Source organism: Triturus cristatus, chromosome 4_1, assembly GCF_964204655.1.
Source record: "Triturus cristatus chromosome 4_1, aTriCri1.1, whole genome shotgun sequence".
Classification (NCBI taxonomy): domain Eukaryota; kingdom Metazoa; phylum Chordata; class Amphibia; order Caudata; family Salamandridae; genus Triturus; species Triturus cristatus.
This window is the reverse complement of record NC_140585.1, coordinates 223,187,307-223,211,706: the sequence shown is the minus strand read 5'-3', so window position 1 is coordinate 223,211,706 and position 24,400 is coordinate 223,187,307. Positions and strand designations below refer to the sequence as shown.

The 24,400-nt window shown below is 43.9% G+C and overlaps 1 protein-coding gene across 2 annotated transcripts in view; it reads right to left on the bottom strand.

Moving 5' to 3' along the window:
- The window catches only part of LOC146854136 (cystine/glutamate transporter-like), a 107,643-nt gene that overhangs the window by 40,463 nt on the left and 42,780 nt on the right, over positions 1–24,400 (bottom strand). The window contains exons 6-10 of one of the 2 annotated variants that reach the window (XR_014981161.1): positions 23,656–23,700; positions 15,706–15,829; positions 6,348–6,458; positions 5,050–5,146; positions 3,180–3,329 (exon numbers count right to left, since the gene is read on the bottom strand). Coding sequence is in view for 1 of the 2 variants with exons in the window: in XM_085651900.1 (XP_085508026.1) it covers positions 3,180–3,329; positions 5,050–5,146; positions 6,355–6,458; positions 15,706–15,829; positions 23,656–23,700 (520 nt within the window). In the remaining variant the exon portion in view is untranslated. The remainder of the gene's footprint in view (positions 1–3,179; positions 3,330–5,049; positions 5,147–6,347; positions 6,459–15,705; positions 15,830–23,655; positions 23,701–24,400) is intronic. The other variant, XM_085651900.1, reaches the window with a different exon arrangement.

Below are 24,400 nucleotides of genomic sequence, written 5' to 3'. Positions count from 1 at the left end.
CGAAAGGAAGAGCGGCGAAAGGAGCGTCTGGGAGGGTGAGATTGTAAGGCTACCATGGATTTTGCCGTGTCAGTGTCCTTTTTCATTTTCTCTAGGGCGTCATCCACTTTGGGGCCAAACAGATGTTCCTGATCAAAGGGATGGTTGAGGATGGAGGCTTGTACCTCCGGTTTAAAACCTGATATCCTTAGCCAGGCATGGCGACGGAGGAGGACACTAGTATTGATAGCCCTAGAGGCTGTGTCTGCTGCATCTAAGGCACAACCGTATGGAGGTATTGGTAATTGTTTTGCCCTCCTGAATTAGCTCATTGGCCCTAGCTTTGCATTTATCAGGGATATGGTGCATTATGGCTCCTAGCTCGTCATAATGGGCCCTGTCATACCTCACTAGTAGTGCTTGTGTATTGGCGATACGCCATATATTGGCCGCTTGAGATGCAGTACGCTTGCCTGATGCATCCAAGAGTTTAGACTCTTTGTCAGGTGGTGGTGCGTCACCTGATGCCTGGGAGTTGGCCCTTTTCCGTACTGTGGATACCACCAAGGAATCTAGCGGTGCTGGCCCTCTGATGTAGGAGGGATCTGTTGGGGTGGCTTTATATTTTTTCTCAATGTGCGGGTTAATGACCCTGGCCCTGACTGGGACTTTAAAGACCTCCGGCGCATGTTTTATAACACCTTTTAGCATAGGCAATATGGAGGTGGTCCTATGTGTGGTGTCAGATGTATCTAGGAGGAAATCCTCCTCCACTGGGTCAGTATGTAAATCTACCCCGTGGTAGTGTGCCACCCTTTGCAATAAATGGTTGAACCCCAAGGAGTCTTCTGGTGGAGAAGGTCTGGAAGGGTAAAGATCGTCTTGTGGGACGTTAGGGACATCAGAGATATTATAATCGTCCCATGGGTCTGGGGATCCTGTGGGAGTGGGGTCCCCTGTAGGTATATCTTGGGGTACATCCCCTATGTCGTCGTATGGATCCCCTTGATCATCATCATCCGGGGATGGGGTGGGGGAATGATGAGGTGGGGGTGGTGAAGGTGGAGGAGGTGGAGGAGGGGAGGGTGGAGGAGGGGGTGGGGGTGGGGAAGGTAGTCTGAAAAGGGAGGTAGCAGAGTCCTTCCTTTTTGGAGGTGGAGGCGGAGCATGTTTGTCTAACTGTCTCTTTTTGATAGAGAGCATTAAATGTCCAGTTTTGGGATCCTTAGTAAATGTATTTTGTAAGGGATCCGGTGTAAATAGTTCTGGAGAGGTTGGTTGGTCCGTCGGGGCCGTTGATTTTTTAGGCTTGTCGGTGCTGGTTCATTGTTTGGAACCATGCTTGGAAAGCTCCGATTGTTTAGTAGGCACCGAGATGGAGTTCGGCTTCGAAATGTCGGTGCCGGTGGTCATGTGGGCTTTTGTCGGTACCGAAGATGGGGTCGGTGCCGAGGAGCTGGGTCTCGACCCCGAGTGTTTCGGTGTGGGGCTCGGTGTCGAGATGGAGGCCGGTTTCTTTTTCGGTGCCGAAGAGTGTTTATCGGCTCCGACGGTGGGCTGGCTCGAGCCCGAGCCGCCTGAAGGCTTAAATGGCTTCTTTACCGGTCCCGAAGGTGCGGTGTGGGAAGCAGTGTCTTTGGTCTTGCCTAGGCCCGAAGGCGAAGGCGTGACCAAAGCCTTTTTCGGTGCCGGCAAGGGTGTGGGGGGAGGGGGGGTAAAGTAGTACTCACGACCCTCTGTGCCGGAGTGATGTCCTCCACATCGGAATCGGCGGCTTCGGAGGCGCTGACGAGTCTCTCGTCCGTGTGGTGTTCTTCTGGAGCGTCGACGCCTTCCCCGAAGATGTCATCCGGGATCGCCGTCGAAGAGTGTGCCATGGTTCTTCTGGCTCTTCGGTCCCAAATCGTTTTCTTGGACCGGAAGGATTTACACGCCGAACAGTCTTGAGCCTCGTGTTCAGGGGAGAGGCAGAGGTTGCACACCTCGTGGAGATCGATGTGGGAGAATTTGGACCCACATCGAGGACACTTTTTAAATGGAGTCCTTTCCATTAGCCAGGACCAGAGCTTGGGTAGGTCCGAAGGCCGCCGTCGATGACTGGAACTGAAGGTCTTGCCGATAAGAGGCGCGTCGAGTGGGGAGATCGCGATCGAAAACAAAACCGCGAATTGGGGTGAGGATTGCGCATCGATCATCAAACTGGAAGCTGTTCGGAACCGGAGCGCGAAGATTACTTCCGAGCCCAATGGCGGAAAAAAACTATCTGAGGATGGAGCCGAAGCCCATGCGCAATACGATCCAAGGGAGGAGTCACCGAACTCGTGACTTCCAAAGACTTTCCAAGAGGAAAAACAAACTGCAAACATCCGGGCCCAACACCAGATGGCAATCTATGCACAAGTGTGTAATCTGCAGCTCATATGCCTCGAACATGGAAGTTACAAATTGCTGCAATTAATGTTAGTATTAGCCAGACGTAGGGTGGCCATAACATGGATGGGGAAAGAGGCCCAGAGATGTCACTGTGAATCAACGACATTAGAGAGTTGGCGTTAGCGGAAGAGACACACATAAAGCTCACACATAGGGGCAAAAACTTACAAACAGATTTATTGGAATGGCAGGAATTGTGTAGCGTTGGATTTTTTAAGGCGAAGGGGGTCTGACCGAGTGCCTCAGATAGTGAGGAGGACCAGAATAACAAGAAAGAGCGCCAAGGGAGTGGGAGACAGGAAGATTAACTGTTATAGTGTATGACCTATGCCTATGTGGCCTACTCTATGTTCCATTCAATATTGAGACCTATTTACAATACGATTGTGGACCCCTATTGTTTTTAACTCTCCCCAGCACTGCTATTTCAGTCCCAAAAAGGTGGAGAAGGCACTGAATGTTGTAATGTTGATGATCTGTTTTATTGAAAAATGGAAAATAAAGATTTTAAAAAAAAAAGTTTAAGATTTTATTTCAGATCATGAAGTGCAAAGAAAATGGCGGGCAAGGTTCCTGAGGACAAGCTGGGTGTACAGGAATAAGCAACTATATTCACCTATTTGTAATTGTGACGATTAATTCTGGAAGTAATGATACACTGTATTTATAAATCATACAGAACAATACGGAAAGAAATCAGTAAATGCAGCATAGATGCCTAGCTCATACAGTTACATCTAGGAGAAAACTGTATCAATAATGCTTACCTTAAATGGTCTGGGTAGCTCTGGGTGCCTTAAACGATGGATGATCAATCCGAAGGTTGCCAGTCCCATAAACAGCCATCGGGAGAAGCTATAGAAATTCAATAACCCATAAAGATCTCCGATTGATATCATTAGAAATATCAAAGGCATCTGGAAAGCAAAGGACAATAAGAATTACTGCAGGGGGTGAGGACCTTCTGAGATTAAACCTCAGTTTTCCTCCTTATGAAGACTGGATAAATCCTTATTTTATGTGACCTTAAATAGACCACTTATCCTGTTAGCAAGCCAGATTTAAGGTCAATATTCAAAGCCATCCATTTACTTCAGCAGCGAAAGAAATAAGTTCACTCCTTCTTCAGTCATTGTAAATATTGCTATAAATTTGCAGTACTTCCAACCCACCAAAGATGGAGTTCCCTTCCCAAATTAGAATTGGGGGAGCTACTGAGTGAGTGGTGATGCAGCTTCCTCTGATGCACAGTCATTGGAAGCAGCATGTCTGCGATATGGTCAGCCTACTTATTACATCAGGAGGTCTGTCCGATTTAGGGTGGACCTCTAGATGCAGATTTTCAATAATTAATGGTCCCCTCATTTGTTGAGAAAATCACCTACATGCCAAGGGCATTGTTATTTTGTTGTGTCAGAATTTGTTACTGGAAAACAAAATATAATACAGAGCAGCAACCATGACATGGCGGGCTACGCGATAATTTCTGATGAAAGACTCCTGCTATGTTGCCTGAAGTACTCTGAAATTAATGAATCCCTTTTGCAGATGTTCACTCTAACTAGAATGGGCAATCTGCTTGATACCTAATTGGACCACGCAGTAGGGTGTATATCAATAGATTTTTAACTCAATGTTCCCAGTGACCTCTTCCATAAAATGTTCCTTAAAATGTAAATTGGAAGGGATAATATGTAGGTAACCAATGTCAGACTCTCTCTTCTACACTTCTCTGAGTTGTCAGCTATCTTAGTTTTTTCCAGATATCCATAATTAGCTTGCCTAGCTTTTTACCGCATGTCCTATAGCCCCTCTGTTGCTATTTAAACAGTTGTAATTTACCCCTCTGGGCTCCACACTGCAAACAATCTTTTTTTTCTCAATTTCTTAATCTTTTGTAGCTCCCCAACTGTTGCCGTACCTAAGGTTCACTTAGTTTCTTGGAGAAGGGTATGTTCATATCTTTAGCACCCAATTCAAAAAGCACATTGCACCAAGAGATAATTCTATATATAGTATTGGAGTGTTTAATGCTAATTCAGATATGTAATCTGTGATTAGATCTGCATATCCCAAGTCCTTCCCAAGTTTGCAGTACATCATTTCTGTTTTGACCTTCATTCAGAAACTCACTGATAACTAATGCTGATCCCACATTACGTGCTAAGTAGCCACAGTCAGCATATACTGAGACTCCCTCATCAATTTGAATGTGAGTGTTCCTGTTCCATAGATTCAATGGTAAGTAGAGTGATCTTATTAAATCAAACTTGTCTACAGTAGTTATCTTAGGTTGGATGCAAGAATTTACAATATTTAATAGAAGAAAGTGCATCTACTTCCCTAAAGACTGGATCAATCGTTTTACAGTATGGATCTCATTAGTTACATATGCATGAAATTGCCAATAAAGTCATACAAACCTAATTTGTTGGTGATCGGTACTTCCATAATCCTCCCTGACAATTAAGCAATATAGACGTGATATTATATGACTCAAGAAGGTGCATGACATTGCTGAACAAATTATTTAAATTTTTGATGAAAATTATGAGACAATACATTGGGCTGAAGGAAGGCTCTTGAAAATGCACAAGAAAGTAGAAGGTGTTCGAACCTTATTGATATATAGCTCACCATCAAAATTAGGGCAGGCAGAGGCGTGTGTCTTCGGATATGGATCATGGAGAATAGATAGGGCCATTGTCCCTCCCTTGAGGCTGCAAACAGCATCCTGTTGGCAAAAAAAAAGGAATTAAGATAACTCATCTTGTGCAAAAACATAAAGGCCCTCTTTTGAAGTATGGTAGCTTTACATTGATTTACCATGGCAGTAGAGGGATGTCCTGGTGATAGACCAACAATCCCATTTACAGACATCTACCAGTTAGTGCTGACATTTATGCCTTCATTATAGATGCCAATGAGGTAGCTCCACTGAAGGCACTGACAGTTTGCTTTGAGGGATTCATGTTCAATGTGCCTGCTCAGCAAAGATTTGTTTTCTTCAAAAAGAAATCTCAAAGTGAGATTTTGGTATTGAAAAAGAAAAAGATGTTCCTAACACTCTGGAAGTTTCCACCCTGGTTTCCTGGTCAGGACCCCTAGGTCCCAAACTGCAGAAACATCCACCCTAAATATGACAGACGATCTGAGGTACTCTGACTAACGGTAAAATATTTGACAGTATGTCGGTCAAACCTTACAGCCAGTAGAGGTAGAATAGGCCCTTCCAACGGAAACATGGTGTTTCCTCTGACTAAATAGATTGGGGCACCGTGAGATTGGCTGTGGGACATCTGCCACTTTATGACAGAGTCCCCTATCCTCAAAACTGTAAATGAGGCCAAACGTGTCTACATGTGGCACTTCGTTGATAATACTACCACGTAGATTTGTGTACCTGCAGCAAGAGAAGGATGTTAATTCACATGTAGTCGATGGCCCTGGCCAGGTTTTGACCAGAGAAAAGGGAGATGAGAATTGACTCTAAGAAGCAGAAGGCTGTTACATGTGATAGCCTATCGCGGTAGTAGGAGCTAAACTTTTGTACATAATATGGCTAATTGGGGGTAGTAATGTATAGCAAAGTTTGTCTACAACATTGTTAGGCTTGGAGAAATGGAGATTCAACAACTTTACTGTGTAGATGTCTTGTCTAACATACACACCAAGAATGGATATCTGCCTTGGATGTCTCTTAGCTACTGGTTGCCTATATAAGTAATCAACCTACCTTTTCACTTCTAGTCATATGTTTCTCAGGAATGAAGCTTGCTTAGTACAAACACTTTCATATAAAGCTCTTCATCCAAGCCTATCCTGTTACTCTGAAACTGGTTCGGCTCTTTCTCTCGCCTGGCTTGCTAGGCCATCTAAAATTCTCATTCCTTGTATGCACACTTTCTCTGTTTTCTCCCCACTACACCTCTTACTCTTAACCTTGCAGATGCGAAGATCCCTCCATTTAAGGCTCCAAAGCAAGACATTGCCACCAGGATTGGGACTGCATTGGAAAATCCTTTGAGAGCACGATCAGCAAAGCTCTAGAATAAAACAAATTATATAATATTTAGAGTCATTTGTATAACTCTTTGCACCATATCAGACAATATAACGTACAATAAAGTACAGTGCAAATTTTAATTGAGTAACACCTTTCTCATTATATGTTTCTTGTGTCAAACTCTTGTGTGCTCTAAAGTACAGGACTCATCAGATCTACAGGAATGATTTTCAGGTCTTCAAGCACAAAGTTCACATGCTTTAGAAAAGAGGCGTCAAGTGCTCTCAAGTATTGCACTTTCTTGACCATAATACTTGGGGACTGATTTAGACATTGACAGACTACTTTCTCCACAAAAGCAAAGTTCAGCCCACCCTATTTAGGGTCAGACGGAACTTCAGTATGTAGGCTGACGAGACATGTAGATGGTGGAGCCTACATGGACCTTTGGTGGCCTGATGAAGTAAAGGCCATTCGAGGTTTGGTCATGTGTGCGCCTGCCCTACTTACAGTGGGCAAACACCTGGCCAGTTTTTGCTTTCACACATCAACATGCAAAGCGTGGCAGTGTGTGAAAGCACAAACCTTCAAATGAACTCCATGCCATGGGAGAAAACTCCCATTGTGAGAGGAGCATTGGCTGGAGTATAGCCCTTCTTTTGCCATGTAATGGATGCACATCAGTGTTGGATTATGTATGAATATCTGGCACATGGAGAAGATAGATTTGACAACATTTGTTTAAGGTTAAGGACACCACTTTTTTTATTGGAGATTCCTGACAGATTTGGTTGAATACAGTACCCTACAAGAATACATGCAAGACTTCTTCAACTGTTTTATTTTTATTTATTTATTTATTCCATTTATAAGGCACGACAGCTACCCAAAAAGGGTTTCCCGGCGCCTGGATGACACTGGATGCAGCCAACAATACAGAAAAGGAATTATTGATTAAATAACCAAGTTTTTAATGAACGACGGAACTGGGTGTTAAATAGTTTCTTTGCGAATAGCAAGAGGAAGGGAGTTCCAAAGAGTAGGACCGAGAACCGAAAAAGATTTGCCACCCATTCTTGCAAGTTTGAACCTAAGCACTGAAAATTTTTCAAGCGTGGCAGAGCGGAGGTGGCGAGTAGGTACGTAGGGGCAAACAAGGGTGTGCAAGTAATCCGGTGCTAAGCCCCACTTGATCTTGAACATGTAACTCAGTGCTTTAAATTCTGTCAGTTTTTCAATTCTGAGCCAGTGTAGATCTCGAAGATGGCCAGAGATGGGAGAGAACCTGGGGACCCTACAAAGGAGTCTTGCTGCTGGGTTCTGCACCAGTTGCAATCTACGGGTCACAGCCTTGTTAGCACCCAGAAAAAGAATATTTCCGTAGTCCAGCCGTGATATAATAAGGGCATGGACTACTGTTTTCTGGGTGGCATTAGGTAACATCCAAAGGATCCTCCTAAGCCATTTTAAAATGCTAAAGCAAGTGGCTGTGACCTTGACTGCTTGATGGTGCATCGTCAGGGAATCGTCAGTATGAAAACCCAGGTTACGGACATGATCTACTGGCTGCGGGAGAGCACCCATCTCATCAGGCTAATGGAACGAACCCCAAAGGTCTTTCTTTTTACCAAGGATTTAGACCTCGGTTTTATTACCATTGAGCTTCAAATAATTTTGGCTCATCCAAATTGCAATTTGTCAGAGACCCATCTGAAGACCAGAAGAGGAGCAAAAATCAGAGTTGGAAAGTGAAAAGATGATCTGAGAGTCATCTGCATGTAGAAAGAGTCAGACCAACTTTGTCGGCAATGTCCGCTAACGGCCTAACATAAAGATTAACAAGCATTTACAATGCAATGGTCTCGGCATTGGTAAAGTTAGAGCTATTGGCATTGCTCATGACATTATGTTTGTTTATGTTTTTGTTTTTAAAACATGTAAAGAAACGGCATTGTCATGAGCAATGCCAATAGCTCTAACTTTACCAATGCCGAGACCGTTGCATTGTAAATGCTTGTTTTGGTGGGCACAGGGAGTTTAAATTTGCCCAAATTCACAGGCTGTTGAACCGACAGACACAAAGCTGATTTCCCGCTCCAAAGTCGGCAGCTCTGACCGTTTGGCCACATGTAAGCAGTGGTAAGCAGTGCTGTAATCATCTTCTAGTCAAAGTTAGCGACTTTTTTAAATCTTGAACGTGAACACGTACGCACAGTATATCTTTATTTGGGCACGAACATGTATATCAACACGAGCAATGTTGAAGATTATCAAGGTTATATTGATTGCGCCAAGATGTATGCCATATTTAAAAAATCAATAAAACGTTTTTTTTGTTTATTTATTAATTTAAGCCACCGGTAACGTTTATCGGAAGCGGAGCATTGGTACCTTTCAAACATGGCCGCGAAGCTTCCCGAACCTTGCGAGAAGCACCCTAAGCCGCCATCTTGGGAAGTATCTCGGTCTCCCGACCCCACCCCCACGCTCGGATTGTTGTCTTGACAACCGACACCGGCCGGGTACTCTGCTTTGCCGGAGGTTTCTGGAAGGATTGTGTCGTCGCTGTGAGAATATTCTGGGTGCGTGACATCACGGGTCCAGAATCTTCTTGCTGCCGGAATCTAAAGGGGTTTCCTAGAGGCAGTTGGTGCTGTCAGACAGAGCGAGCGCAGCGGGCGAGTCAAGGAGAGGAGGCGAAGTGTATCTTTCCCGGAATATTCCTAGCTTTATCCTGCGAGGCATTGGCTCTTTGTGCTAAGAGAGAACTTCTTAAAGAGTATTTTGAAAGGGTGCGGCAGAAGGTCACTGTCAATTCAAAGGAGTCAGAAAAAGGTATGAACTAACCTCTCCAGTTTTAACCCATGGCAGAAACCCTCACGAGCATAGGCAAAGTACTTAGCCTTTTACTTTAATAGCCCTGTTGGAGTAAGAGCGTAATTGTCCTTTGTCGGTCAACTACAGGTCTCCAGCATTTAGTGATTATTCACGCAATAAATATTTTAGTCTGGTATAATAAAAGTAGTATCGTGGAAGGGTGGAGTAAGAGACTGATAAGGTTATTCTGGCTCTTAGATTTGTACTCGTAGCGAGCGATAAACTGTATTCGCACTCTCTTTTGTGATTACGATTCCACGAAAGTGACATTCAAAGTTGACCCAAATGACTCTGTAACCTTTCTACACCCTCTTACGTTATTCATTTAATTACTTATTTGTTCAATTATGATTTTCACCTGTATCTTCTGTATCTAAGACCGTAAGTTTTATTCACCAAGTACACGGCGTAAGTAGGAGTGTAGTAAACAAAATAAGCTAAAGTCTGAATGATAGTGGGCAGCGGATTGTACGCTCCCCCACGCGCACCTTTGGGGTGTTTAATGGAGATGTGTTAGCATTAGCAAGTAGAGCTACGGAGCCAAGTTCATCATGGTGGTGCATCTGAGGACATGTGGATAAGGGGTGCGAGCTGTGGCCCAACGGAGTTTACTTTGACGGATCTAATTTCAGTGTTTAAGAAAATGGGGGAGGGGGGAGGGGTCTTATTTTAGCAACCTGGCTGGTGGTCTTGATCTTTTTGTGTCTGCTTTTCTCATATGGCAGTTGGACCGGGCGCAATGTGTATAGAAGAAAGACCATTTATTTTGTTGCTGGGTTTTAACAAATTTAGAGTGGCACTGTGGCATTTTCAACCATGTGATAATCTTGCGGCTGAAAATCTCGGGGGCTTGTGACTCGGGGCGAGAGCATGTGACGTTACGGCCAGAGCTGTCGACTTTGTAACTGGCGATACAGAGTGTAGCCTCGGCTGAACATCCTGTAATTCTGGGCAAACCACTTAATAACCCCGCACTTACATAAGATAACAAGGCAGAGCAAAAGGCAAGCACACCACCGCCTTTCTCCGAGGCAGAGCAGAAATGCCTCGGAGAAACGCAGCGTCCTTTTCGGATTCGGGGGCGTGTTTTGCTGTTGTCTCCTCCCTGAGACTTCTCGCAAAAAACACGCCCCCCGATCCGAAAAGGACGGGGCCTAATAGGAATGACTGACCTCTTCTCCAATGGCTGGCCAGCATTCAAGAGGCCAGCCAATGGAGAACAGGGGAGAAGAGGGGCGGGTTCAAGCCCCTCTTCTCCAAGTCATTAAATCTCGGAGCGAGACTACGCAAGCGCAGCCTTCGCAGCCGAGACCTAAAAAGCAAAGGACTTAGAATAGAGCCTTGGGGTACTCCAAAGGGCGACGAGTGGACATTAGAGCTGTCTGAAGCAGAAAAAACCTGAAAGGTAAGGTTATCCAAGAAGGAGACAACCCAGACCAGAGCTGATCCACAGGTACCGAAAGACCTCAACGTGTTTATTAGTATAGGATGGGAGATAGTATCAAACGCCGTGCTCAAATCTAACAGTAAGAGCGCAACTGTGTCTCCAGCATCCAGGTGAAGGCGTAGTCTTTCCGTGACCCCTAGTAGAGTGGTCTCCGTCGAGAAACCCGCTCTAAACCCAGATTGTGAAGGATGGAGGATGTTACTAGTTTTAATAAACTTGGAGAGGTAGAAATGGATATGTCTTTCAAGAATTTTAGAAAACATGGACAGAAGGGAAATTGGCCGATAGTTAGCAAGGACCATAGGGTCCGCAGTTGGTTTTTTTAATAAAGGGACAACCATTGCATGTTTCCAAGAAGAAGGAACTTTGGACTCATGCAATAGAGAATTCAAAGCTTTCAGGATAACTTGCATGTGGGAAGGACCAAGTTGTTTTAGAATAGAGATGGGTAATGGGTCATTTGGAGAACCAGATTTAATTTTGTCAAGAATAGTACCAAGGGAACTCAAATTAAGAAGAGGCCAGGAAGCTAACAGGGGAAGGGTATTAAGATATTCCGTAGAAATAATAGCCAAATTTGAAGACGGCAACACACAGGCCATAGTAGTCGCTTGTTGTTGTAAAGGTCGGTACAAAGAAGAGTTGGATATTTCCAAGTGAATTTTCTCAATTTTACACGTGAAGAAAAGAGCAAGATCTTCGCACTGATTTTTATTTAAAGGCAGAGGCTTTGCTATGGTTTCAGATCCCGCAAGATTTTTTACTAGGCCAAAGAGTGTTTTAGGGCAATTAGTGGCATCAGTAATAGTTTTAGAAACATAAGTGGCTCTGGCAGTTTTACATAAATTGTGGTAAACTTTTTGGGATTTTTTGTAGACTTCTTTCAGATCAGGTGCATAATTTCTTCGCCATTTCCTTTCCAATGCTTTACATTTGGATTTTTCAATTTTTAGGGTCTCGTTATACCAAGGAGCTGGGGAACAATGGTAGATCAGTTTTTTCTTAATCAAAGGAAGACACACATCAACAGCATCAGAAAGCCAGGTATGAATGTTTTTGGATATTACATCAACCTGTGGGTCGAAAATAGGTACATTTACGCTGAGAAGATTTTTCAACGCAATTGAGTATTTTTTTCCAGTCTCTTTTAGATGACATGGACGAGGGGAGTGAGGACGTAACGATAGATGGGAAGGAGATTATAAACTTTTGTAAAAAATGATCCGACCAAGTAATAGGTGTTGCTGGTTCGCATTTAATAGAGGGAAGACTGGAAAAAATGTGATGAAGTAGATGTCCTGCATTATGTGTAGGGCCAGAATTACACAAGTTAATATTCATGGCCCCGAGATCTGCAATAAAATTGATGCATGTAGGATTAGAACAGTCTTCCAAATGTAAATTTAGGTCACCAATTAGTGATAAATTAGTAGAACTCAAGAATAATGGAGATAAAAGGCCAGGCAAAGTTGTTTTTACAAAGAACCCATTTTGAGCGTTAGATGAGGTTCAGTTTCAGTTGCAATACTGGGTGAATAATTTTGAGTAGTGACTTCCTAGAATTGAGGTGTGCCACCCCTTCTTTGGTTATCTTAAGCCTTTGGTTAGGCTATTGTGCACATAAATACCCAGAAGAAGGTGAACGGTTGGTGGGGGGGGGGGGGTGTAGGAAGCTGGCTCTTTATATGATGTATCAAAATGAGATACATCATGCAACAAGTCCAGGGGTTCCCTTATGAGTGAACATGGGCTTGCTCTAGCACTCCCAAGGTGTTCTTCCAGGGGTGGAATGGTCAAGCAGCCTTCGGCTTATCTTAAAGGAGTGCAAGACATCTCCAAATAGACACAATGGTCAATAAATGATACACACAACTCAAGAAGGAGATACACACCAAATTTATAAAAATAGCAAGTATATTTATATATGTTTAGGCACCAGCATCAATTTGTTCATGAAGTAAGTTCTTTTATGTTCGAAGAGTTGACACAGTGCAATTTTTAGAAGCTGCAATTCTATCCTATGTGGGGGAATGTCAAATGCTACATTCAGGTACAGTACGACTTACAGTACCCATATCCAAGAGTGAAAAGGGAGTGGTAGGCAATGTCCAAGGCAGCATCAGCAGAACACCACCAGAAGCACTAGAACAACGGGGTGCAGGGGTGCAAAACATCGTTGGGTGGCCAATGTTACTCTATAAGGAACAGGTGCGGTAAAAAGGGGCTGCAGGCGGGGACTGAGAGGTCAGTATGGTGAAAACCTTGAGTGGCTTAATGTCTTGTGATGTTAGAGAATGTGGGGACACCTTTGGTCCTCATCTCCCTGTGATGGGGCGTCCGGGTGCAGAGGGTCTTTGGGATGTTGAGTTTCTCCGTCCTTCAACACTTGCGGTTGAGGGGGCCTGCATGCAGAGACTGTAGGCAACGTCTGGGGGTTCATGAGGAGACACTCCACAGTGGACTCAGTACCTGGAAGGCTTGGGGACCATGCTGACACTGTAGGCTTACTTTGTCACAGATTGGGGGGCTCGGGCACAGTGGTGCTTCGCGGCGGCGGATTTTGGCAGTCCCGAAGACCCTCCGGGTCATCTTTTGCTGTCTGCAGGATGAAGGGGACAGTTCCACTTTACCTCGGGAGGTCTTTATTCTTATGTAAAGTGCTGGCCGGTCTTCCAGGTTTCAGGGACTCAGCAGCTGCAGGACAAGGCAACTTTTGGCGCAATTGGTGAAATCAGCAGGAAAGCAGGGTTGGCACCAAGTCAGTTGCAGGGTCATTTGTTCTTGCTGTGCAACTCTTCACATCTACCTTCTTTTTCAGGTTGTCAGGATCGGCTTCTCTGGTGCCAGGGGCTCCCCTAAATACTGAGTTTAGGGGCGTTAGGAGAGTGAAGGGTAGTAGCCAATGGGCCACTGACCATTGGGGTCACTATGGCCCCTATATGACCACTTCCTGTGGGGAGTGGGCATAACCCTTTCCTTGCATTCCTAAATGTGCATTCACAAAGACGGCTACTTCTGAAAGTCTTGCTTGCCTCAGTTTAACCCACCTTAGGGGTGGTTCTAGCCTGGAGGAGGCACACCTAAATGACTAGCTAATTTTCCTGCCTGTCCAGGTGCCAAAGGAGGTCTGGACAAAAGGGGTCGGCTTCGTCTTCTGTGAGGCAAACCAGACTCGCATTTCAAGGCGGTAGCTTCTTTGAAGCTCCTCTGCCTTAGAATACCAATCAGCTGGTTATCCTGTGGAAGGGGGTGTAAACACCCTTTCCAGAGCAGGGTTTGTTTCTGACCTCCTGAGAGCAAAGGCAGAACCAGTCAGCCAACACACCAGGAACTGATAGGTTTTTAGGGGACACCTCTAAGGTGCCCTCTGGGTGAACGTATTAATATATCCATCAATGGTAGAGTGGGTTTATTCATATGAGGTGTTTGATACAAAACATCCCTATCTTCAGTGAAGCCATCATGTAGCTGGGAAATTTGTTTTCATCAGTGTCCAGCACATGTTTTAAAATGGCTTCCCTGGTCACTTGTGCGGGCAGTAATGAAACTGACCAGCACAGAGGCATATCTGCTCATGCAGGTATGCCCTCACATGTAATAGTAACACTCTGCCATAGGGCTGTCAGGCGTGCTGCAGGGGTGACTTACAAGTACTACATGCAGTGTTAGGGAACCTGGCACACAGGGGTGTGTGTCATGTTGTGTTTTCACTTTGTCTGCACCAAAGCACGCAATACACAAACTTTGATCAGGATTCAATAAAAGCATGAATTTTTTAGCTTTGGTTTCTGTGCTTTTCTGACTATGCGTTGGCTGCGAGATGGTTAAGTAGAGAGTAAAGCACTGAGCCATGACAACCGCATATACTCTGTCCACCGAAGTCAAAATCAGACCCTTGGTTCTTCTGGAACAACTGTATAGAACTCATACTTTCACACAGGCATTCCAGTACAGCCCACAGTTTCTGAACAGTATAGGGTTCACTGGACATCTTATTCTATGAATGCATGTAGCAATACTGACCATTACTAAACCATTTTGCATTGTTTGAAAGAAAAGTGCAAACAGTCAGCCAGAGGTTCCAAAAGAAGTACTTGGGATGGCTTCAGGATAGCTGGATTGCCCACAGCATCCATGCCCATCTAGTGTAGGATTCCCACCTATAAGCAGAGGATTTCCATCAGTCTTTACATTCTTTTTGTCACACAAATCACAAGTTCTCCAGCACGTAACTGATTTTTTCCCCAAGGATTCTACCAATTTAGAACACAACATAGAGTTAGGCACACAATTTATACACATTTCATCATGACTCGCACACTCCAGCAGATGCTCATGCTCTCTTCAATGAGAAATATTTGCATTGTTCAGCGAAGGATGTGTCATCGTGTTTGTACAGTGCTATACACCACCGAACTCTCCTCCAATCCAGTAGTCGCAGAGGATGTTCTATACCACAGGACCCCTGCTGTATACAACTAGATGTGGATTTCCTATTACACAGTACCCCTTCTCCGGAAGATCTGTTTATGGAGTCAAACACTAGAAGGGTGTGTTGGCCATCGCTAGACTTAATTAATCTTCAACACAAAATTAATAAGCTCTTCAGCATGGAAGGAATAAGTAGAGTAGGAGTCTTGAATGATCCCAGTACAGAACTAGCAGGACCCACATGATTCCCAGTAGTTGGTGTGATCCCCAATGCAGAACTACCATGCGCCCCTGCACACTTCAAGAACTCTCCAGACAAGGCTTGCATGCTTTCCAACACAGGACTCAAACTTGCCTCATATGAGCTTTTCCAGGAGTCACTTGCTTTCTAGCAGAGAATACTAATTACGTACTTCCAAGCTCATGGTAAGGCTTGTTTAAGGTCCAATATGTAATAGAGGTTGTTATGTTAAGGGAAGCCTCTACAACCAACGTTAAAATAAGTGTATTTGTACAGTATACACAAACTTACCATGGCCACTGCTTCTGATGCCAGCACCTCCTCTGCTGTCAGGATGGCATAATAGGAGACGTTGGTTAGGAGGTAGGCAATAGTAACTGTAATGAGGGACACTATCACTGTTATAGGGATGTTGCTGAAACAGAATGGAAAATATTTTTGACACTTTTCCCATCGTTAAAGATATTAAACTGCAAAATGTCCCTTTCACTTCCACTACCACTTATTTCTGAAATCCATCCTTATTATGCTCTGTTTTCCAAAAAGTGGCTTATAACGGCTGAGTACTCGTGGTTGGGCTCTGACGGAAAGCTAAGCACCTTGTTCTCCTGGGTGTTGGTTGACTTTACATATTAAATTAAGGTTTCAACTTATTTGTATGGATATCTTGGGCAACAGACCATATCACATTCCCCAGTCACAGCAGAGCTGGAGAAACAATTGTCACCTATGTTTGTTTTAGAGATGGTGTTCACAACAGTCTTACTAGCACCCTGAAGGAAGCTCAGAGCAATCCTTGATGATTCAAAGTCTGTTCGAATCATAGCTGGTGAATTTTGCGAGCAGTTATATTGTGGTGACTTCTGCATATGTTTTTACAGACCACCAGATGGCTTATCAAACTCCCAGGCGAGAAAGATGAACTCCTGTCACGAAAACAGGATCCCAGTAATGATAGCCTACAGACAATCATTGGTGTCTATGGAGGAAGTGAATTGTAAATTATTACAAAACCTACAGAAGAATAAACACTTCATGAAGAGCAATGTAACAGACCTATCACGGTTTGATATTGCTCCTGCAAGGCTCTATTTGCTGCCTGTATGCACCTTCAGGGACTGAAACGATCCTGGTTCTCCAGGGCCAGAGTTGCTGGTTTCCAGATAAGACAAGGCTTTGTGCCTTCTACATTAGGGGATCTCCTCTTCCCTTGACTCAGGAATGCAGCCTTCAGTTTGAGACTCTATAATCTCAATGTGGGCAGAGTTTGCATGGCTCCTGCACTAAGTGTGAGCATGACACATATCCTTTTTGCTGTTGGAAAGAATACTGTTAGCAATGGTCCCTGTCCCTGAGGAAAGTGCCAGTGGCTTTTCCTCTTCCTGAAGGAAAGGGGCAGCTGGCCTGCATATATTATAATTAAAAACTCTAATGCTGGAGTGCCACCAGTGAGGTGAGCTGGGTGTGGTTTTCAAGCACTTTGCTTGCTTAGGCATGGCTTCCAAGTTCACACTCAAAGGGAAAATGGACATTAAAAAAAATCAAACTTTGATAAATACAACGCTAAATATTGTTGGGTAATCTGTACCGCTTGACTAGTTGCATAAGACTGGATGAAAGTTAAGATAACAAAAGACCATTTTTATCTGGAGCCTTCACTAACTCTTCTGAAATGGCACACATACGCCTCCAGTGCTTTTCAAGCAGGAATTAGCGTCAGTCAGTATCTTCCAGCTAAAGATCTTTGTTTGTGAAGCTTTCTTTGGTCTTTAAGGCCATACTTCTGATCTGCTCAACAATGCCTCAGCTAAGGGCCCTGTAAATAAAGTATCCTTTAGGAATCATTTCCCAAGAAACCCACATAAAGACACTGTCAGAAAATTCTGCCCCTACATCACCCTGCTCAGAAACCTCAAGGCACTAACAGCCACAATAGGATAATGCGTAAGAGAAATATTCACACTATTCGCCAGCCCCTTCCCCGGGGTCTATGACCAATGTCACCCCTGGAATGGCAGAACCAACCCATGCACAGCTGTTCAGTTCAAGTAACTATGTGAAGTTCACATTCGGTCTTCAACCACTTTCCGACAATAACTTGCTCCAAGCACAATGCAGCACTAGGATTTAAGCTCTGACACAACAAAGGGGGTTCAAAGCACTATTACAGATTACAAAGAAACAAGCACAGCAACAGATTTCATGCACATAGTTATAAACTAGATCAGCAGTTCTTAACATTTTGACTTTTGTGGACCCCCAATAAATCACTACTGGAAGACGGGGACCCCTGCCTAAGCAATTTAAATGAATTAAAACTCAAAACAATACACACAAATACAGGCACAAGTATACATCAAAATACATGAATTACATATTTTATTTAATTCACAAACAAACATTTGGGGCAGTGCATTGTTTGCTTTTATTTCTAAAAGACAAAGTAATTACTTTTCCTTTATTGCTCTAATGCGTGCTCTTTTTTTGTGGACACATAATACTGCCTTATTTGAGGCTACCAATCATCCATACTAGATTTTAGTTTATATATTCATGCTGTTCCCAAGAATACAGGTAAGGATGCCAACTCAAATTTTAGCCACCAATTTCACATTTACAGAGTGTTTAAAATATTAAATTTTATATTTTGCTGTATTTGTATGTATATACACTTTATTAATCTGCAAAATGTATTTAATTTTATAAAGCGTTGCAGACTCCCTAACTCGGCACAGATTAAGACTGCTGAAATTGGCAATAAAGTTGAATTAATACCCCAACTCTGTGCACTATAGACCAAAGGATATATACTATAAAAAAGATCGCAGTCACCAATGCTTTTTGACAGAGCGCTCCACAAGCTCCTCTTTTCCATGCATCTTCTAGTAAGACTTGCTGAACATTTTTTACTTTCAATGCACATACTAGAAATGGTTTCTAGTCCAATGACCGGGAGCAGGAATTGCCATCGTACCCAAAAACACCCTCTACCTCACAGTTCGCTCCGATGACCACTCACCTGACATGGAGCACCTCCACTTCCAGATCCAGACCAACCTGAACGCCACCCTCTATGGCACCCTGGTCTGCAGACCTCCTGGACCCCACGCCCCCTTCAGCAAAGCCATAACCAACTTAATCACTCACCTCACCTCACCTCAATGGACTACATCCTCCTCAGTGACCTCAATTCCCAACTGGTTAACCTCAACAACCACAGCAACTCATCCCTACTGGAGAACCTCACCACATCAGACTCAAACAACTGGTCACATCTCTAACCAACGCAGCAGGACACATGCTCGACCCCATCTACTCCACAAGTAAAAACTCCATCAGCTACACTTCTGAGCCACAATGGAACGATCACTGCTGCATCCACTTCTCTTTCACCAAACCCACCATACACCACCAAGCCCATCATGATCCTCGAAGAAACTGGAACAAGGCCCCTGAAGACCAGCTCGCCACCTCCATCAAGAAAAACCCACCACCTACATCCATGGATGCCAGCACCCCAGAACGCAACCTCCACAGTTGGATCTCTGACTGCGCCAACACACTGGCTCTCCTCAGGAAACCGCCAGGCAGGCAGCCCTTCAAGAAAGCCAGCTGGTTCTACTTACCCTCCAAGAGACCAGGCGCAATTGCAGACGGCTCAAGAAAAGATGCAGAAGCAGCAAGATCGTGGCAGACAATGTAGCCTTCAAAACTGCACACCACCAGCTCATCAGAACAACAAAGAAAGCAGCCATACAGGGAAGCATCATTGCCAATGAACACAAAAGCAAAGTACTCTTCACCGTGGTCAAAGAATTCACCAAAACTAGAGCAGAGACAGCAGACATTCCCCCCTCTCATGACTTCGGCGACAACCTTGCCCACTTTTTCCACCGCAAGATCAAGGAGATCTACAGCTGATTCACAACCCAAGACCCACCCAAAGCACCCGCAACCACCGCACCCAAAGGCTCCAGACCCCAGCAGACCGTGCCCAACTGGAGCTCCCTCACCTCTGAGGATGCCCTCAGGATCATGAAGAGCAACCAATGCAGAGCCCCCTCAGATCCCTGCCATCACCTCATCTTCAACAGAGTCGGCACCTTCATTGCACCCAAAATCTGCAGCACCATCAACTGCTCCATCGAGTCTGCCACCTTCCCTGAAGACTGGAAGCATGCAGAGATCAACCCTCTGCTGAAGACACCCTCTAACGACCCGATGGACCTCAAGAACTACAGACCCATCCCTCTGTTCACTTTCCCATCCAAAGTCATTGAGAAAGCGATCAACGTCCAAATCTCCAAGTTCATCTAAACAAACCAAATCCTGGAACTCTCCCAATCAGGTTTCAGAGGCAACCACAGCAGTAAGACCACTCTCCTTGCCGCTACAGACTACATCTGCACCCTCCTCGACCAAGGCAAAACTGCTGCCCTCCTCCTCCTGGACCTCTCGGGAGTCTTCGACACCATCTCCCACCACACCCTCTGCACAACAGTCCACTATGCAGGCATCCAGATAAAGCCCTAGAATGGATCTGCTTCTTCCTCACTGACCAAACACATTCGGACTTCTACTGTTCAACTCAGAACCCACAGAGATCAGCTGCTGAGCGCCTCAGTGATCATCCGTGAGACCCACCCGCTTCAACATCTACATGGTCCTGCTCGCAGCCATCGTCAGAAGCCACAGGCTCAACATCATCTCCTACGCCAAAGACACCCAGCTGATTCTCTCCCTCACAGACAAACCCACAGCTGCCAAGAGCAACTTCCACAACGGGATGAAGGCAGTCACCACCTGGATGAAGGACTGCTGCCTCATGCTTAACTCAAACAAGACTGAAATCCTCATCCTGGGTGCCACCCCCTCCACCTGGGATGATTCCTGGTAGCCCGCAGCACTCGGAACCCCCCCACCATGCACAAAAGCTCGGCATCATCCTAGACTCCTCACTCTCAATGAACTGCCAAATTAATGGAGTTTCGTCCTCCTGCTTCCACGCACTCCGCCTGCTTACTAAAATTTTCAAATGGATTTCTACCCAGTCCAGGAAAACTGTAACCCATGCGCTCATCAGCAGCAGGCTCGACTACGGCAATACCCTGTATGCCAGCACTACGCGAAAACTCCTAAAGAAACTGCAGAACATCCAGGAGACCTTTGCCAGACTCATCCTTAATATCCCACGCTACAGTCACATCGCCGGCCACTGAGAGACATTCACTGGCTACCTATCAACAAATGCATTACCTTCAAGCTCCTCACGTATGCCTACAAATCCACCCGCTCTGCTGGACCTGTATACCTGAAACACTGTCTCTCCGTCTACACTCCCACCAGACATCTCCACTCTGCCCAACTGGCCCTGGCCACCATCCCACAGATCTGCAAGACCACGGCTGGAGGAAAATCTTTTTCCTACCTCACTGTGAAGACCTGCAACTCCCTGCCTCTGTACCTCAGGCAATCACCATCACTGCCGCAATTCAGGAAGGACCTCAAGACCTGGCTCTTCAACTGAACTGCAGAACACCCCCCCCCCCACTCAGCACCTTGAGACCCCTCACAGGTGAGTAGTCACGCTTTATAAGAAACCTGATTGATTGGTTTTTCTTTGCTCCCTTCATCAAAACACAACAGAACTGAGGAACTACTAAATCCTAGTGCAAGTACTAAGAATGTTCATTAAATTATGCCAAGTTGCTACCTGTGTTATTGATGGAGCAGGTAGAACAAAATGTTGTATACCTCCTCTATTTTGCATGAAAAGACTACCTATATAACCTACTGATTATAATTTTACTAGTGTAGTGTGAAAACTAAATCAACCATTTACATACTCCAATTACACGTGGGAAAATGCTATTTGCATGCCAAATTAACTCTAATAACTAAAATATGTACGCATATTAATAGTAGTACATGTGTTCATAGATATCGCATGATTTTTGTTGCTTATGTGATGTTTGCGTTCCTGTTTGGATCCTAATGGTGAGTATAATCGCTTTTAATGTCGCTATATGCTAGGAAAATTCTAATATATAAAGGGATTAGTGAGGGTTTAACATTAGAATCATCATTTCTTTGTATTAATTATTCTTTTGTGTTTGTTTAGCTTAAGTTGACATTTGGGGCTACCTAAAAAATGGCAACCGAAATCGAGTTCAGAAGTGGCCACCGTCTCGTGAGCGCGATGCCTACTGCGCAGACTCGGATTGCTCCGTGAACTTCCTGACAACCCCGTGCACCATGTCCCTGGTCAAGGATAGGATATTGGTGGACTTCCAAACTTCAGTCAGTAAAAACTGGTCTAAATGAACAATTAGGACATGCAAGCAAACCTTAAACATTGTTGCATAAGGGCTACAGCAGCTACGGAAATGAACCAGCAAAATCCATGGGAACCTCATAGAATAAAAATCTGACGTTTTCCAATCAGCCAATCACAGACTTTCGTCGCCTAAAAATGTTTCATGTTATCCTCGAAATTTATTATAAAAAGAGCAGTAGAATAGGAGGGGCATCTCCTATTACCCATTTTCCTGACATCTATGCTGGCATTCGGCGGTTTCCTTGACTGCACCCCCTCTTTGACCCCACAGACGATGACAGATGCTTGCACGATTTCTGATCCTTTGGAGATCTTTGGTAACGTGCTGAGCAAAGAATTTTGGACTTTGAGCTTTGGCCTGCTTTATTTGGACAATTAACGGCTAAATTCGGTTTTGCAGAGCCAAATGAATTAGAGAAAAACCCAGATAGTAAGAATAGGTAAATATAAATGTCCTGCGATCTGTATTACTTGACTAAATTTCTAAACTTCTAAACTTTGATTAATCATAAATGTCGAAATTATTTGCAAACAATATTTAGATAAACAAATATTTGATTATCAGAAATATGAGTTTGTGGTTTTTCGATAAAATGAATAAAGGATTCTGAGTCTTAAAATGTGTTTTAGCTGGTTCTAAATCACCATCAACCAATCCAACTAATTGGTCCGTCGACCAAGTGGGTGGAGTGCCTTGATGTTTGGGATTAGGAATCTATAGGTGGTGAATGCTAATGTATATTCTGTAAAATACCTTTTCTTTCCTATAGGTAATAAGGTACCACCGCCCCACATGTCCAGCGCAAAATCATCATCCCTCCTGTGTGCAGACTCGTGAGTAAGAGACTTGTGAGTGTTGGTGTTATGGGCCCCACCAATGACTGTGTGTGTGAATGAGCTAGTGTGACGTTGGGTCTGCGACGCAGGGAGGATAGCTGTGTATATATATATTTGTCCCTTTCTCTTTTCCTCCGGTCTCGCGCTGCATCATTATCATGGGGAAAGGCCCAGGGTAGATGGTTGACTGAACCCACAGGTGAGCCTGAATTGCTTCAGTATGCCCATTTGATCACTTTAACTGTACACAGTTACCACATTCTATAATTAATGTGAAAATATTTTAGATTTTTCCATGAAAGAACTTTTTAATTATCTTGTACGGATATAACTTTAGTTTATCAATCTTCCCTGACAACACAACCTCAGAAGGGTTGAGCTTGTAATGGAGGTTTGATGAGGTTTCAATGTTCTCAAGTACAAAATTAGCAATTCGGAGGAACTTGTCAATGTGGTACTAAATTCAGTGTTGATGGTGGTTTGGACATTCCTGTTGGATCCACTTCTAGAATTCACACATTAAATGCATCACACCCAAGAACCTGCTCCGTAACTCATTTAATATTAGTTAATTAACTATTATTACTACAAAGCCTGTCGTAAGTTTGGTCTATAGTGTGGTGTTCTCTATCAAGCGTGCCCCAATGTCACCACCTGCCTCTCAAAACGGTGTTTCACTTAAAACCTTTTTTTCAAATGATCCTTTACATGGTATTTGAATGTACCTGAAAAGATTGAGGTACGCCCTCTTCATTCCCACCCTGGAAAGTGTCTTACTCCTCCTTATCACATCAGCAAATAATCAACTGCTTCCCAAGTGGGGACGAATCAGAGAGAGGTTTGTGTCTATTCGCTAAACTTATCAGTAAAGTACTTTATACACTTGAATTCCGATTTTGGGATGTAATTGTTAATCGAACCATTGTGTAAGATGAGCTTACATGTCCAAATGGCTTTTCTTCACCCCCATAAAGTTTAAGTGTAACACAGAGTTTCATTGGCCTTTATATTCCTATCAGTGCTGGAAATATTCATTAGTCAGATATTTTAAATTTGATTTCACTCACCGTTCAGGATTTACAACCTCCTCTGTCACAAAGTTAATATAAAACCTGCAAAAATATAAGAGAGAAAGACAAACAACTGAAAACATCATTTACAGGAAGTAAAGGGGCAAATGGAGACATTCTGGAGGGTAAGTAGAATATAATGTGCTTAGAGCTGTAATTTAGAGAACATACATTGAGCTTGGAGAAGAGCTGGAGGGAATAAACAAGGTGTATGTAACTGGAGATTAGCATACAGACCAGGAAAGAACAGATTGTCACTTGAAATACTGAGAACTTAAACTGTGAGCACATGATGGATTGTTGTGCTGTACCATTTTTGGCATTGTTTCAGGTTTTGGGTCTCTTCTAATGAGTAGTCGGATGAGTATCAGCCACCCTGCCGGACCATATGCACTGCAGTATACATGAGCAAGGGGAAAGCCTTTTATGTATGATGCAGTATGTCGAATTTGTGGGTGAATAAGAGTTTTTCTCATTACATTCTAGAACCGGACATGTTGTAATTATTTCTAACATAGGCAAACATAACACAGTGCATGTGGCAGTATACCTGGCGAATTCTGTTGTTTATCACAGGTGTCCCAGGCCTTCTAGTATATATGACTTCAAATGTATCACCAAATACTTAATTGTGGTTTTACCTCTCCAAGTGTATCTAGTTTGAGCAGTCAAAGCTTACACCAGGATTACATAGAAGGTTTGTAAATCAGGATGGTGTAATAATCATGCACAATACATTAAA